Below are 16,936 nucleotides of genomic sequence, written 5' to 3'. Positions count from 1 at the left end.
TGGCTGCACTAAATGTGCTTTAAAAATGCAGTTGTGAACCGCTCAGTTGCCTTAGCCCTACATCAGGTGAATCAGAGCAGTCTTTCTGGGTGGGTGCAAATATACATAAGAGGAAAACTTAAAAAAAAATCAAGAGGATTAAAGTAATACAGCAGCAATTCCTTGTTCAATTAGCGTCTGTTGCGGGGCAGCATGTGTAGCCTTGCATTCCATGGTGTAGCTTTCACTATGACCCCCCTGACATGCAAGCATGGCGTGTAGATTTACATACGAGCAGTCCCCAGCCATCTGGGCTAACTAATTCGCTTGCAGATAAGAGGATCAAGGCAAATGAAATGGTTTAAGCTCATAACGCCTTGGTTTAATGAACGCTGGAGTCAGGGTGAGCGTCAGTGAAATGTCACATGGGACCTCTTATCTCCAGAGCTGTGGTGGAGGGTGGGGGGGACTCCACAGGTCTCAGTCTAATCTAGCCATACAGTTCAGAGCACCGATGGAAGCAGAGGGCATCCCGGCACATCTGCTTGCCAGGAAGGTAGAATCATAGAGTTGGAAGGGACCACCAGGGTCATCTATTCCAACCCCCTGCACAATGCAGGATATTCACAACTACCTCCCCCCACACACACACACCCAGTGACCCCTACTCCATGGCCAAAATGCCCTCCCTCTCATGATCTGCCTAAGGTCATAGAATCAGCATTGCTGACAGATGGCCATCTAACCTCTTCTTAAAAACCTCCAGAGAAGGAGAGTTTACCACCTCCCGAGGAAGCCTGTTCCACTGAGCAACCGCTCTGTTAGAAAATTCTTCCTAATGTTTAGACAGAAACTCTTTTGATTTAAGTTCAACCTGTTGGTTCTGGTTTGTGGGTTTCCTAGAGGCACCTGGTTGGCCTCTGTGTGAACAGACTGCTGGAGTTGATGGACCTTGGTCTGATCCAGCATGGCTTTTCTTATGTTCTTATGTCTGTAAATATACAGTGGAAGCGTTTTTCTCCCTCCATGTTTACAGATGCGCCTCCCCTTCGCGCTGTACAATGTTCACAGGGAAACATAAAGAATAGCAAGCAAACATGTTCTTCCAGGTAAAATGGAAGCCACTCCATTTTTTTTAAGCCGCTCCATTTCTTCCTGTGGGCGATGTTATTTAATAGTGCATTTTAAAGCTAGGTGTGTGTAAATTGTGCAAAGGGCTGGAAGTTTGTTTTATGAGGACTAATACCTGCCGTATCTCCTGGGCACAGCAGTGTCACCAGAAACATTAGGCGAATCGGTGCCCTCCAATGGCTCACAAAGACTGGTGTACACACGTTTGTTTGTCACTTGGTTACTGAAATACCAAGTGATAACTTGCTAAAGCAAATGAGCTGCCGCAGAAGACAAACCCAGTAGTTTCCAACAGTGTCAGTTCACTTATTCATCTGACACTCACCAGCAAACAAGTGATAGTTTTAATTTCGTGTGTGACCCACCCCAAAATATAAGGTGCACATGGCATTGTGTCAGAAGAAGCCTTTTTAGTCACTCAGTGGATTGTGTAGCAGAAACCGAAATTCACTTTTGACAGATTTTCTGCAAAAGTCTTTGTTGCTTGGATCTCACTTCGCATTTCCTTTTTTCCCCTCATTCAGTGCTCATGTGTCCCAGGCCAACAACAACAGTGTCCCTGCTTCCGGAGAGTGAGTGACTGATTTATTTCATTGCCCTCTTTTCTTTTTAATTGCTCGCCCTATTTTTGTTCTTAATCTATTTACTTGGTTGATGTCACAGACTGGTCAGGACAGTGTCCTTGACCAAAGTCGCTGGCGGTTCATGCAGTTGAAAAATAAGGTCATGTAAAATATGTAGGTTGAGGTTTTTAGACTGGCAACAGGGTTAAATTAAATCAAAAGAGTTTCCGTCTAGACATTAGGAAGAATTTTCTAACAGTTAGAGCGGTTCGTCAGTGGAACAGGCTTCCTTGGGAGGTGGTAAGAGCTCCTTCCCTGGAGGCTTAGATGGCCATCTATCAGCAATGCTGATTCTATGACCTTAGGCAGATCGTGAGAGGGAGGGCATCTTGGCCATCTTCTGGGCATGGAGTAGGGGTTACTGGGGTGTGGGGGGGGGGAGGTAGTTGTGAATTTCCTGCATTGTGCAGGGGGTTGGACTAGATGACCCTGGTGGTCCCTTCCAACTCTATGATTCTATGGTTTTTTGGTGTGCATCTTCCTGTATTTTGCAACCCATCTTTTGGCTTGTTTTGTTTTAATGCAATGGCCTGTTCAGAGAACTTTTAGCTCAAAGGCGAGGTTGAATGTAGAGCAGTGGCCCCAGCTTGGTACCCTTGGGTACCATGATGCCCATTGACGTCTTTCCTGGTGCCCAACAAGTGTTTTTAGAAAGTGAGTGGGACCGGGTGGGGCTTTTGCACAGCAAAGCTTCTGATTGGCCATTGGAGATTTGACTGGCTGTGCAGATTTTTTTTTAAGCATTGCTTTGGCAGCAGCTGCCACCACAGTACAAGGAACTTTAGCGTGTGACTGAAGGTAAGCTGCGGCAACCATTTTGTGTAGAGTTTCATTATTATTATTATTTGGCTTGGCAGGTATTTAGAAAAAACCATCCGGTCTGCGGTTGAGCAACATCTCTTCGACACTCATGGATCCGGAGGACAAAGTTCTGAGGATTCTGAATCGGGAACCTCCTCGACCTCGTCAAACGTGTCTGCCCGGCAAAGGAGGCGGCATCATAAAGAGCAGGAAGAAGCACGAAGGAACAGAGATATGTACGTTGGGCGTTCTCTCTCTCCCCTTCCCCATCCATTTTAAAAAACCAATCGTTAACAATTGTCAGATAGTTTCAGAAGTTAAAAAAAAAGACTGTTTGTTTTGGAACCCCAGAGCAAATATTTATTTCTTTATAAAATGCATTGGCTGACCTCTGGCAGGCACACATTAACCATAGAATTAAATAGTAATAAGATGTTTTTAAAATTCACCATTATTTCAAATCCACTATGTTGTTGAAACATGCCCCAGCCTGAGGAATCAGGGCACAATCAAGTCATGTCTCCTGTATGAGCTCTTCTGATTTGCCGATTAGCCCCTGCTCCAAGCACCCTCATTTGTGCAACTACCAGGGCCTTTTCTTTGGTGGCCCCTGTCCTTTCAAACGCCTTCTGATTGGAGTTTCAGCAGGTGCAACCCCTCGTCTCTTTTTTTCAGGGGAAGGCAATGTTTGCTTTCATCAGTTCCATCAAACCAAGAAAAGAAAAGATCACCTTGCATATTTTTTCCTTTTTTGGTTTGCTGACACATTGCTCGGTGTAGCCCTATTTTTCTTATCGGTTCCATCAATCAGGTTTTACTGTTGCTGTGCTCATTCTGGCGCTCAGTTTTGCTGGGCGAATGCCTGTTTGGCTAAGCTTTTGCAGGTTGGTTTTTGAATGTTATTATTAGTCTTGAATTTTTTTTGTCTGTTTTTTTTTATTGTCCTTACTGTAAACTGCCTTAGAGCTGAAATACTGATCGCTGTGGTGATCTGTAGTAACAACAATACTCAGCATCAGTACTCTTTCAGCATTCAAAGTACTTCGGATACATTATAAGAATTACAAGTACCCTGAAAGGCAGGTTAGAACTATTGTCTCTGTGTTGCATTTGGAGGGGCAGGGGCTGAGAAAGAGGATCTTTCAAGCAAAGTTTATTTTCATTTGTTAAAATACGGATAGGTTGCCTTTTCTTTTAGCTCAAGTTTGAAGCCTTCCTCCAATCTGAGGATCCTTTCTCCAAATTAAAAAGCTCTTCTATTGGAAGAAGAAGAGCCACTCAAAATGGAGGAAGGTTCCTTAGGCTGGAGGAAGATTACCTGGAAGATGGTTGGATCCACCCTAGTATAAATTATAAAACTCCAAGTACAGAGATGGAGACTATAATTCTGTATGGAAGGTGAGGACGGTCTATACAGATCAGCTGTTTCAGAATTGGTCCCGCTCTCCAATGATTAGAGTCCTGCTCTGTTAAAACCACCAAGGGCGAAAACGCATGGTCGCTTTATCCTCCTTTAATCCCTGTTTTAGCCAGGATCGACCGCACATTAGGCGAAACGCATGCGTTCGATCCAGGCTGAATCCTGGCTGAAACAGGGATTAAAGGAGGATAAAGCGACCATGCGTTTTCGCCCCAAAAGTAACATTCTGGCCCTTGCAGTTGTTTAGGGCAGGGGTGTCAAATATAAGGCCCATAGGCCAAATCCAGCCCCTTGAGAGCTCTTATCCGGCCCGCAAGCCAGCCAAGGCAGCCACCCCCACACAGTCTCAATCTGGTCTGGCAAGGCATGGTCCAGCCCAACCAAGTGACATTTACTCTATATCCGTCCCTCGTAACAATTGAGTTCGACACCCTGGTTTAGGGATTAGAAGGCACACTTGCGTCCGGTTCCCACAGTTTCCATCTAGGGAAGAGGAGACGGAAGCGGGGATGCTGCTCAAGAGCAGAGCTCATGTTCGGCATGTAAGAAGGTCCCATTCTCAATCCATGACATCTTAGAAAGAGCCAGCGTGGTGTAGTGGTTAAGAGCTGTGGTTTGGAGCGGTGGACTCTGATCTGGAGAACCAGGTTTGATTCCCCACTGCTCCACATGAGCAGGGGAGGCTAATCTGGTGAACTATGTTGGTTTCCCCACTCCTACACATGAAGCCAGATGGGTGACCTTGGGCCAGTCACAGCTCTTGGAGCTCTCTCAGCCCCACCTACCTCACAGGGTGTCTGTTGTGTGGAGGGGAAGGGAAGGTGATTGTAAGCCAGTTTGATTCTGCCTTAAGTGGTAGAGAAAGTCGGCATATAAAAACCAACTCTTCTTTTTCTTAACTTGAAAAGAAACTCAGGTGGCTGGACTGGGAAAAGCTGCTGATAACTAAAGGAGATAATGTTTGCCTAGAAACCACTGTTCTTTATACTTGATAGCATAAAGTAATGCTGGCACAGGGCAGGACACATGAAACACTTAATTCTTCCTTTATTGATGAGAGAAATATACCAACGATACAGAAAATAAAAGGATTTGTTTTAGTGAATTAAAGTAGAAGTTGATTGCACCTTTGGGAAGGCGCTGTAGGTGGGTTCCCAAACCCCCATACGTGTCTGAAATGATGTTTCTGATTTTGGTCTCTGGGTTGTGAGGCGTCCAGGGTAAGTAGGTCAGAGCTGGTCTGGCGGACGTGTTTGTTAGCATATAGCACTGCAGACACGTTCTCTGTGCCTCTCCCCCCACCACCACCTCTGCCTTCTCTTTCAGTCGCAGATCTGCCTTTTTTGCTGCTCTCTCAGTTCGATCTTCAAGCCCTGGTTCTTTTCCTGCTAGAGCCCCACATTTCAGTAAGATTGGCAAGGCTGTCAGAATCCCCGATTCTGCAAATTGGTCCTGTTCCTTAAAGGCGGGAGTAGCGTGGCTTCAAAAACGATTGTGGAGAATTGTGACAAGCTGTTGTTTCTGAGAAGCTGATTCTTTAGCTTTGCAGCCTTTGATGAGCCCTACTAAGTGGGTTCCAGCTCACAAAAGCTTCAGCTGAAATAAATTAACCCTTTTTGCTTGGCTGCAGCAGGTGATCACAGCTACCCCTTTGAACACATGAAGCTGCCTTATACTGAATCAGACCCTTGGTCCATCAAAGTCAGTATTGTCTACTCTGACTGGCAGCGGCTCTCCAGGGTCTCAGGTAGAGGTCTTTTACATCACCTACTTGCCTAGTCCCTTTAACTGGAGATGCCGGAGATTGAAACTGGGACCATCTGCATGCCAAACAGATGCTCTACCACTGAGCCACAGCACCTCCCTCTGGTTTAGATCGAAAGTGGAACTGATCAAATGGGACCTAACATTATGTCTGGACTCTCTCTTTTTGGTGGAGCCTATTTTTCCCCTTGCCTACAGCATTCGGGAAAAATATATGAGAAACCCCTGTATCGATTAGCCTGCCACATATCATGTAATGAGTCCCAGTGTGGTTAAAAGCAGTGGACTCTAATCTGGAGAACCGAGTTTGATTCCCCTCTCCTCCACATGAGCGGTGGTCTCTAACCTAATGAACTGGATTGGATTCCCCACTCCTATCCAAACAGGCTGTCACTGTTTTCATGTAATGCTGAACATGGATAGAGGAAGGGGTGTGTGTGAGGGTGTATAAGCAAGGTAGGGGAGGAGACAGATCCTGCGGCATGATCCCTAAACTCTAGCTTGTATGGTTGTTTGGTGATTTGTTTAATGTTCATGTTGTTGAATGTTTGTAATGTGTCTCTGTCTTGCCCTCCCAGAAAAATAAGTTTGGAACTAAAGTATCGTGATTATTTTCTCTGCATATATATAAAGAGGGTTTGGCAAAACGTGGAGCCGTTCCCATACTCCTGTTCTGCTTTCCAGTGTACTGAAAACTAATTCTCTTTTAATTGCTGGTGTAAGCAAATCTTTTTGTCCCGCAGACATAACGAAAGACGTGACCCATACTTTCCCCTCCTGTTTGGGTGGTGGTGTTTTGTTCTTAAGCAATTAGTAGCCGAGAGGATTTGCAGCAAAGATTTTCCTTGATATTGTAGTTGATGAATTAGCCCATGCATACGTGGCGTCTGATTACATAATAGATTATGCCGTAAGGTAATAATCCATACGAATTAGAAACAAACTTGGAGAGGGAAATTCCAGACAAACAAATCCCTTTTTTTCCTTGTAGTGCTAATAACAGACAAAAACACCAACCTGGAAATTGAATTACATATTTGTTTGAACACAAAGATGTCTTTTTTTAAAGTGAAGTTCCTCTAGATGTTTAAGTTTCCTTTGTACACATACATCTCCAATCTAGTAGTTATTTTTCCCATCCATCTTCAAGGAGCTTAGGATGGTGTATACAGTTCTCCATTCTCAGTTTTATCATCGCAACAACTCTAGGAAGAGGTAGGTTAGGTTGAGAGAGAGAGTGCCTAGCCCAAGGTCACTGAGCAAGTGTGTGGATTTGAAGCCAGATCTCCCAAAGCGTAGCTTGATACTCTGACCACTATATCACATTGGGTGTTACCAGTACCTTGTAAGGTGGTTAGTGCCTGGCTGGGGAGGGGGGGTCAAGAAGCTAAGATACCCCATCATGCATTGGGTTCCTTGTAATTAATGTAACTGCTGGTGCTAATTTTATGGCAGCCTCATGCGCCCATTTCATTGATCTGTCCCCAGAGAAATTTTCACAGGTTGTCATCTTTCCTTAAATTGTAACTACCTAAAGGTCAGTACCAGTAGCTAGAACACAGAATTATAATACATGTGAAACAGCCCTGAGTCCAAAGTGGGCTCCCCCGCCCCTCAATAACTCCTGACTTTGCTTTCACGAACTTGCTGAATCAGTTTGTAACTCTGCAACTTCTTTCTACAAAGGGAGGTCATCAATAAAGAGAACATTCCTTCTGGCTTCAGCAGCATTGAAGAATGTATGCTGACTGCACAAGATGTTGAGAAATTGCAAGAGAACAGCTCCGGGTACATTGGAGAAAGGAGCAAACCCAAGCGGCAGAAATCCAGCACCAAACTTTCTGAGCTTAATGACAACCAGGATAGCCCTCTGGTAAGGAATCGTAGAGCATTCTTATCCCACCCTTCCTCAAGGTAGCATGCATGGTTCTCCCGTCCCCATTTTGTCCTCAGGACAACCAGTGAGTCAGGTTAGGTTGAGAGGGAGTGGTTGGCCCAACATCCAACTTGGCTCATGGGGGATCTGAACTTTGGTCTCTCAAATCTGAGTGTGGCACTCTAACCAGGATGTCACTCTGGCTTGGCTGGTGTAGTTTCCAGAGGTATTCCTTTGAGGCTTGGGAGGTGATGCTCTTGAACTCCCTCTTGGGAGGGGATGTGGCTCAGTGGTAGAGCATCTGCTTGGCATGCAGAAGGTCCCAGGTTCAGTCCCCAGCAGCTTCAGCAGAAAGGATCGGGTGGTAGGTAATGTGAGACCTCTAATTGAGACCTGGAGAGCTGTTGCCAGTTTGAGTAGACAATACCGACCTTGATGGGCCTGTGGTCTGATTTAGTTTAAGGCTTCATGTGTTCAGCTTCATATCCCTGATCAGCTTCATATCCCTAATGGCAAATGGCCATTCTGAATCATTGCCTAGAAGCAAAACCAATAAAGTTATTGTAAGACAGTGAACAATGGGCGTGGGGAAATCATCTCTCTGGTAGCAGAGCAGCCTGGGCGAGCCCCCCGCCCACTGCGGTATTTTAGGACAAAACTCTTGCCATTCAAACTTGATAATTAATAATTGTGTGCCATCAAATCACTGCCAACGCATGGCGATCCCAGGACCATGGGGTTTTCAAGGCAAGAGATGAGCAGAGGTGCTTTGCTATTACTTTCCTCTGCACAGCAACCCGTGGTCTCCCACCCAAGTACTAACCAGGATGTCACTCTGGCTTGGCTGGTGTAGTTTCCAGATATGTTCCTTTGAGGCTTGGGAGGTGATGCTCTTGACCTCCCTCTTGGGAGGGGCCGTGGCTCAGCGGTAGAGCATCTGCTTGGCATGCAGAAGGTCCCAGGTTCAATCCCCGGCATCTCCAGTTAAAGGGACTAGGCAAATAGATGATGTGAAAGACCTCCGCCTGAGACCCTGGAGAACCGCTGCCAGACTGAGTAGACAGTACTGACTTTGATGGGCCAAAGATCTGATTCAGTATAAGGCAGCTTCATGTGTTCATGTGTGCTAACCGTGGTCCACCCTACTAATCTTCTAAGCTCTGATGAGATTGGGCTAGCCAGGGCTAGTCAAGCTCGGGGCTGACTAACTCACCAGTGCCGCCTTTCAAAGCCAGTAACAAAAGTGCCCCGTCAGAGTTCTCTCTCATCTCCTTTTTGGCATAGCTCTGCATTTTGCAACCCTGAAATGCCACACCATGTAGCGGACTGGCCAACCAGGTGCAGTTCCACCCTTCCTTTGTTCGCCAGGAAACAACAGCTGATAAATGGCAAAATCTATGGCTGTTTGTGTCTGGCCTATCAGTGGACGGGCTCTACTATCATTCCCTCTCCACTCTTCTTTTTTAAGTTTTCTTTTTTAAAAAAGCTTTTGATTATCAGTAAGCCTTGATATAGTTCTGAGAGCAATGCTGGGTAGAAAGAGCCTGGGATGAGGAGGGAGAGCGATCTGGAGACTGAGCAACAAAAACGATCATGGGGCTAGAGCAGCCGCCCTATGAGGAGCGGTTAAAATGCTTAGGGCTGTTTAGCTTGGAAAGAAGGCGGATAAGGAGAGACATGACAGAGGTTTATGAAATTATGCATGGTATGGAGAGAGTGGGCAGGGAGAAGCTTTTCTCCCTCTCTCATAATACTAGAATGTGGGGTCATCTGCTGAAGCTGGAGGGTGAGAGAGTCAAAACAGAGAGAAGGAAGTATTTCTTCACACCACGCATAGTTAAATTGTGGAACTCCCTGCCCCAGGATGTGTTGATGGCTGCCAACTTGGAAAGCTTTAAGAGGGGAGTGAACATATTCATGGAGGAGAAGGCTATTCATGGCTATTAATAAAAATGGAGTCATGATGCATACCTGTTCTCTCCAGGATCAGAGGATCATGCCGAATATATTAGGAGCTGTGGAACACAGGCAGGATGGTGCTGCTGCAGTCGTCTTGTTTGTGGGCTTCGTAGAGGCACCTGGTTGGCCACTGTGTGAACCGACTGCTGGACTTGATGGGCCTTGGTCTGATCCAGCTTGGCCTTTCTTACGTTCTTATGACCGTTTGGTCAGTCAGTCCCAGTCGTGGCTGTTTATAAGGCTAGAAAGATTACAGCGTGGGCACTTAAGGATTCCTCACAACTGCGTCTGACAGCTTGAGGCAGCTTAATTTCAAGCCCTCTAAGGAGAAGGGCGACCGACTTGACCCACCGTATTTGATTATCATAATTGCTTGCCTGAACTTTTGTCAGCAAATGGCAGGAACGGGAACGGTCCGAAGGCCGGGCTAAGCTCTCCAGCTTGCCAGTTCTTCACTGCAGCTTGCTAGAAATCACTCTTTGACCTTCACAGCGGAAGCTGGCCATCCGCAGCAACAAAGTGTGAACATTGCTGACACAACCTCGAGGTCTTCCTTCTGCAGGCTCAGCCGTCAGTGATGCCTCGCACTGCACAGAAACAGACTTTTGCGTCTGCTGGTGGATTGGAGGTGGGGAGGGAAGCAGGTTGGCTACAACCCAATCGTGGAACCGCACACATTTTTGAAGATTTAACCTTTTTATTTTTTTAAATTTTGTCTGGGGGTTAACAGCTGGTAAAATGTTTCCTCTGATTGTGTGTGTGTGTGTGTGTGTGTGTGTGTGTGTGTGTGTGTGTGTGTGTGTGTGTGGTTGGTTCCAAAGTTGCTTAGGGTTGTTTAGCTTGGAAAGAAGGCGGTTAAGGGGAGACATGATGGAGATCTATAAAATCATGCATGGTTTGGAGAGAGTGGACAGGGAGAAGCTTTTCTCCCTTTCTCATAATACTAGAACGCGGGGTCATCTGACGAAGCTGGAGGATGAGAGATTCAAAACAGATAAAATGAAGAATTTATTCACACAACGCACAGTTAAATTGTGGAACTCCCTGCCTCAGGATGTGGTGATAGCTGCTAACTTGGAAGGCTTTAAGAGGAGTGGGCATGTTCATGGAGGAGAGGGGTGTTCATGGCTACTAGTCAAAATGGATATTAGTCATGATGCATAGTTATTCTCTCCAGGATCAGATGAGCGTGCCTATTATACTAGGTGCTGTGGAACACAGGCAGGATGGTGCTGCTGCAGTTGTCTTGTTTGTGGGCTTCTTAGAGGCACCTGGTTGGCCACTGTGTGAACAGACTGCTGGACTTGATGGGCCTTGGTCTGATCCAGCATGGCTTTTCTTATGGTCTTATGCCTGTTCTCCCCCCCCCTTTTTTTTTTTTTACAAACAGGAGATTTGTAAGCTTAGATTTTGTACCAAATGTTACGCTGTTCAGATCATAGAATAGAATCATAAAGTTGGAAGGACCACCTGGGTCATCTAGTCCAGTGGTCGGCAAACTCATTAGTCAACAGAGCCAAATATCAACAGTACAACGATTGAGATTTCTTTTGAGAGCCAGATTTCTTAAACTTAAACTATATAGGTAGGTACACTGTTTATTAACTTAATAAACTTTAATTAAAGTTTAAGTCTTAATTAAACTATAGGTACACTGAATAAACTTGATATCATACTTAATAGTGATCTTATTTATTGATAAAAATTAAATTGTAAGTAAGGTATCCATAAAATTAAATCATGACAGTGACTGACAAACACTGTACATTTTCCCCATCTGCATTCTCAAAACTCTGCAGGGGGGCTTATTGTTGAGTTTTGAGAATCTGGATGGGGAAAATGTGCATCTGAGTGGCAAATCCAAGACAAAACCTCCCATGCATAAATGGCCAATAACCCCCCATGCAGACTTTTGAGAATCTGGATGAGGAAAATGTGCATCTGAGTGGCAAATCCAAGGCAAAACCTCCCATTCATAAATGGCCAATAACCCCCAATGCAGAGTTTTGAGAATCTGGATGGGGAAAATGTGCATGAATCAAACATGGCTTCCCCACACCCGGGCCCCGACCTCCTCCTCCTCATCATCACTGCCGCCGCCTGGGCTCCTTCTTTCCCTCCCCGGCCGGCCTGCCGTCCACCCATCCGCCTCTCCTCAGCGCCTCGGCCTCCTCCACCAGCCAAAACCAGCGCGAAAAATCCCGCCCGCTGATTAGCTGCCACCGCCCGCCTTGGCGCCGCCGGCCCTCGAGCGCCGCGCCGTGAGAGGAGCGAAAGGGGGGGGAGGAGGGCGCTTTACCTCACACACCGCCCCTCTCGTGGGCGGGGGGGAATAAACCTGAAATGGGGTGGTGAGGAGAAATTTCGCGGTCGACTTTTGGTGGGGGGGCACCTCTTCCTCCTCCTCAGAAACGTTTGGGTTTCCAGAGCCGCACTCAAGGGCCCAAAGAGCCGCATGCGGCTCACGAGCCACGGTTTGCCGACCACTGATCTAGTCCAACCCCTTGCACAATGCAGGAAATTCACAACTACCTCCCACCCCCACACACCCAGTGACCCCCTATTCCATGCCCAGAAGATGGCCCCCCAAAAAATCCTCCAGGATCCCTGGCCAATCTGGCCTGGAGGAAAATTGCTTCCTGACTCCAAAGTGGCGATCGGCATTTCCCTGGGCATGTAAGAAAGGGCCACGAGAGCCAAACACTGACACAACCCTTCCTGCCCTCCCTCTCATGGTCTGCCTAAGATCTTGAGGCCCTGCTAATTTACTAAGCTTTGTAGACATAAACTCCAGGAACCTCACTCGTACTATTCAACAAGGGACTTTAAAGGGGGGCAGAAAGGACATGAAGATATCTGGTTATAGGATTGCCAGACTGGAACTTGGGAGTCCAGGTTGCTTGTGAACATTTGGCTCTCGGGCAGTTCAAGAAAGAAACGTGTGCTCTTGTCAGAGATAAGGAGGCCTAAGGGGAATGGGGGCTTCCACTGATGGTGCAAATGAGGACAGGATATTAGTCTAAAAAAGGGGTCATTTCTGGAAATTGGGTTGCAGCCCATTCCTAAAGGGGAGGGAGATCTGCGGCGGCTGGGAGCAGCAGAGCCGCACCACCTCCTCCAAGTTTTCCCGGCCGCCACGGAGGAAAAAAAAGTTAAAAAAAAATAAAAAATGGGGGGAATTGTCCCATTGAAAACAGCAAGGCTGCTCCAACAAAAAAAATGGCGCAGCCCCCTGCAGCTCAGGGGGGCATTCCCTGGGTGAAAGGGCTTAGGAAGCTGCCCAAAGGCAGCTGCGTCCCCGGGAACGCCTCCCCCACACCAGCGCAGCAGTTCTCTTCCGGGATTTAGTTCCCAGAGTGGCTGTGCTGGCGGGGTCCGGCGGAGTTCTGTCGCTTTCAGACGCCAGCGTGTTTGCCACTGTATCCCATGATAAAGTGGCACCTACGCCGGCGCTGGGGGACGCCGGCTCCCCACCCCTTAGGATTGAAGCCTTAGAGTTGTCGGGTAAGAGAGGAGTGAAATTAATAACTGACTTTCCAAGAGACCGAGGGAAAAGTTGGTGAAACAGAAGACAGTGAGCCCTTTAGAAAGATGTTGGCATGGAGAGGCCTGGGGAGAGGAGACCTTTGAGGAGGGAGAAGGGTTACCCGTGAGGATTTTGCTTCATGTCCACAAATAGAGATTTGTATGTGGGCAACTTTTCTGTACCCATTATCTCCCTAACCTGCTCTCATTAAAGAACCAGCCTTTTTCTTCCTTGGTGGGGCGTTATGGAGGTCGGTGCCTCCCCAAATCCATTGCCGTACATGACTCTTTATCTGCACCCCTGCCTGTGGTAATAATTTGAGTGTTACCAGTTCTCTCCAGAAGCTTGCATGCTACAAACACAAGTAATTTTAAAGTATGTTTAAAAAAAAAATTATAACACTTGTCTTGAATATTTGATGTTTTCTAGATGATGGAAAGTTTTGGCTCCTCGAGGCCTCTGGACAGAAGAGGACCAGATGACATGGAAGTGCTATCTGAAGACAGGTGACTTGCTTAGAAATCATGATTTCAGAAAACATTGATAAGCACAAGATCTGCTTAAAGCTTGAAACCCGATCGCTGGGTTCGAGCCAGATTCTTAGTATCAAGCTTTGTAGCTCTAGATTTCATTTGCCTGCACACATTCTCTTTGAGAGCACTATTGCGAAGGTTTTCTTGAACAGTAATGTTTTCTGACCTGGGTGGCCCAGGCTAGCCCGATCTTGTCAGATCTCAGAAGCTAAGCAGGGTTGGCCCTGGTTAGTATTTGGATGGGAGACCCCCAAGGAAATCCAGGGTGGTTATGCAGAGGCAGGCAATGGCAAGTCACCTCTGTTTGTCTCTTGCCTTGAAACCCTTATGGGATTGCTGCAACTTGTCAGCTGTAACTTGACGGCGTTTTATACACACGTTTTCAACTTCTGAACTGTATAATATTTGAACTGGTTAAAAGGACTGGCCTGAATGAAATAGCACTATATATGATTATGATTATTAGAACTAATATGTTTGAAATGAGCGCTAGGATGAAATGGAAAATTAATGAAGCAACTAATTTTTAATGGAAAAGGAGGGAGGTGTAGGGGAAGTTAATATCCTTTTTATTTTATTTTTTATTATATACAAACACTTTTTAATGGTTCCTGTTTGTTTCTTTTTTATTGAGTACTTTAATTGTTAAACTGTGCGTTTACTTTTGGAAAATATTAATTTTTAATGGGACCATTTTAGGAAAATATTTGATCTCATCCCTTATTTGTACTTTCTATTAACTATATATTAAGCATTGATTTAATGATGTTAGTTAGGATAATATTATGTTAATTAAAACTGTAAAGGGATTAGTCCCGTTAGCAAAAGTTTATACAATTTATTTTTAGACGGAAGAGGGAGAGGGGGAAGTCAACTTATTGTTTTTTTAGAAATTGTAATTGTTTTTTTTAGTACTATTACTATTTTATATTAGATATTGCTTTACATGTTAATATGTCAAATTAAGAAAATAAAAAAATATTATAAAAAATGAACTGTATAATATTTAATCGGAGACTCTTTATTGAAGGTTTGTAAATTGTGGATGACATTTTCTCTAGGTCTTCCACGAGGAAGCTGAAATGTATGATTTACACAGAAAGTCTATCCACACTTAACTGAGGAGCAAGTGAATGCAATGGAGCTTGCTTCTTGATAAGCATGCATAAGATAATGCTGCTAACCATTTAAACTCTGAGGTCCAGAAGATTATATGCAGTTGTAACTTCAGGGGAAAAAATAGTGGTATTAACTCTTGGGCACATTGCTATCTTTTGCTACAACAGGAGTCCCCAACCTTGTTGAGCCTTTGGGCACCTTTGGAATTTTGCAAACAGTTAGTGAATGCCACCACAAAACACTTGGAGGGAGGGATGGCATCAGTCCAAAAACGTTGAGATGTTCCAAGCTCAGCATCCTTTTGTGGTGAAGGCAGCTGTTTTTGAATAGGCGCTCTGTGAAGACACAGACTGGCTCTTTGCTTTGTAGATACCCATGGGCTCTTTTGTTGGGGATCACTGGGCTATGACACTGTTTTAATCTGAACTATTTCTTTATCTTCTAGCAAGGACAGTGAAAATGATGGCGATTCATTACGACACTCTCAGGTTAGTGCCATTTTTAAAAAATTAGTTTTTATCAAAAAAAAAAGAAAAAGAAAAGAACAACTGCAGCACAGAAGCAGGCATTGAATATAATCAGAAGGTAGCCGTAGACGTGGAGCAACTGCTTCGGAAGCATTGTGGTTCAGAGGCTAGATGTTTGAACTTGGAACCTGGAAATCTAGGTTCAGATCCTTGCAGTATATACTAAATGAGCACATGAATATCTTTTTGCATGACCTTGGGCCACTCACTTGCTCTCAGCCTACCCTACTTCCCAAAGTTGCTGTGAGGACAAAGTGGAGGAGGAGAGAACTGAGCACCACCGTCAGCCACTTGGAGAAAGGGCAGGATAAAAATGGGGGGTGGGAGGTAACAGTATCTTCAGGCATCTTTAGAATTTTGCAAAAGAGTTGTGGCACCATCACAGAAATGGCTGCCAAAGGCCAGGTCCAATTAGGGAGGGGCCGTGGCTCAGTGGTAGAGCATCTGCTTGGCATGCAGAAGGTCCCAGGTTCAATCCCTGGCATATCCAGTTAAAGGGACTAGGCAGGTAGGTGATGTGAATAGACCTCTACCTGAGACCCTGAAGAGCCGCTGCCCGTCTGAGTAGACAGTACTGACTTTGATGGACCAAAGGTCTGATTCAGTATAAGGCAGCTTCATGTGTTCAGTGTCGGAAGGTTCTGTAGATGTTAAGAAGTTCCAAGAAGGGAAGCTCTTGTGATACATTAAGAGGTAGCATCTTTGTATGATATCTAGCATAGTGGTGATAAATACCCAAAATAAAATATGTAACCATTTAGAGCCCTGACTTGGAAGCCCAAACTGGCCCGGTCTTGGAAGCTAAGCTGGGTCGGCCCTGGTTAGTACTTGGATGGAAGACCACCAAGGAAGTCCAGGGTTACTAAGCAGAGGGAGGCAATGGAAAAATACTTCTGAACATCTCTTGCCTTGAAAACCCCACGGGGTCGCAATAAGCCGGCTGCAACTTGATGAAACTTTCCACCAACAACAACCATTTAGAGTGTTTCCAAGAGCTTCACATCAGTAATCTTCACACTACCCCTGCGAAGTAGGTTGGGATTCTTATTCCCAAAGAGTTGTAGGCTCGTTGAAGCCCAACTAGTAAGTTCAAGGCAGAGGTGAAATTCAAACCCATTATTTCCTGGTCGACAGTGCCAGCTTTTTGCCACTACTCTGCGCCAGCAAAGTCAGCAGTTTGGCTTCTTGTTGAGTTGTGTACGGAAGCTAATCCAGAGGCCCGCGTGATAAGCTCACTTGGCTGGAGATCAGTTTGTGTTCCTTGCTTCAGGTTTGTTTTTGTTTTTTGCCTCCCCCCATCCCGGAAATGACTATATGTGCTTTCCCCCCTCTAATCTTGGTGGATTCCCCCCGCCCCTTAATGCTTTCTTCTGCGAATTGCAGCTTGTCCCCTTTGCTTTGGGGTTTATCGGGATTAAGAGAGGGAAACTGTACGTTTAGAACAAGAGAACTTCTTGTTCTCTGTCACTTCTGTTTTCGCCTTCCTTTTTGATCGTTCCTTTCTTAGGGTGTTTATGGGAATCACTTTTCGTCTATAGTTCCCTAGAAAGCGAGGCCTCTTTGTGTGAACGGTTGCAGTAATACCTTAGGAATGTAACACCTGCTGAAAGAAAATTTAATATTTATATTAACAATTCAGGGAAAACAATTCACAGTACTGTAGAGAGGGATAGAGGAG

The 16,936-nt window shown here is 45.5% G+C and overlaps 1 protein-coding gene across 1 annotated transcript in view; it reads left to right on the top strand.

Moving 5' to 3' along the window:
* The window catches only part of FAM13A (family with sequence similarity 13 member A), a 174,930-nt gene that overhangs the window by 115,868 nt on the left and 42,126 nt on the right, over positions 1–16,936 (top strand). The window contains 5 exon segments of the mRNA XM_056855228.1: positions 1,635–1,682; positions 2,591–2,770; positions 7,405–7,591; positions 13,509–13,585; positions 15,177–15,219. Of these exon segments, the coding sequence (XP_056711206.1) occupies positions 1,635–1,682; positions 2,591–2,770; positions 7,405–7,591; positions 13,509–13,585; positions 15,177–15,219 (535 nt within the window).

Source organism: Euleptes europaea, chromosome 9, assembly GCF_029931775.1.
Source record: "Euleptes europaea isolate rEulEur1 chromosome 9, rEulEur1.hap1, whole genome shotgun sequence".
NCBI lineage: Eukaryota > Metazoa > Chordata > Lepidosauria > Squamata > Sphaerodactylidae > Euleptes > Euleptes europaea.
This window is presented reverse-complemented; position numbering and strand designations above follow the sequence as displayed.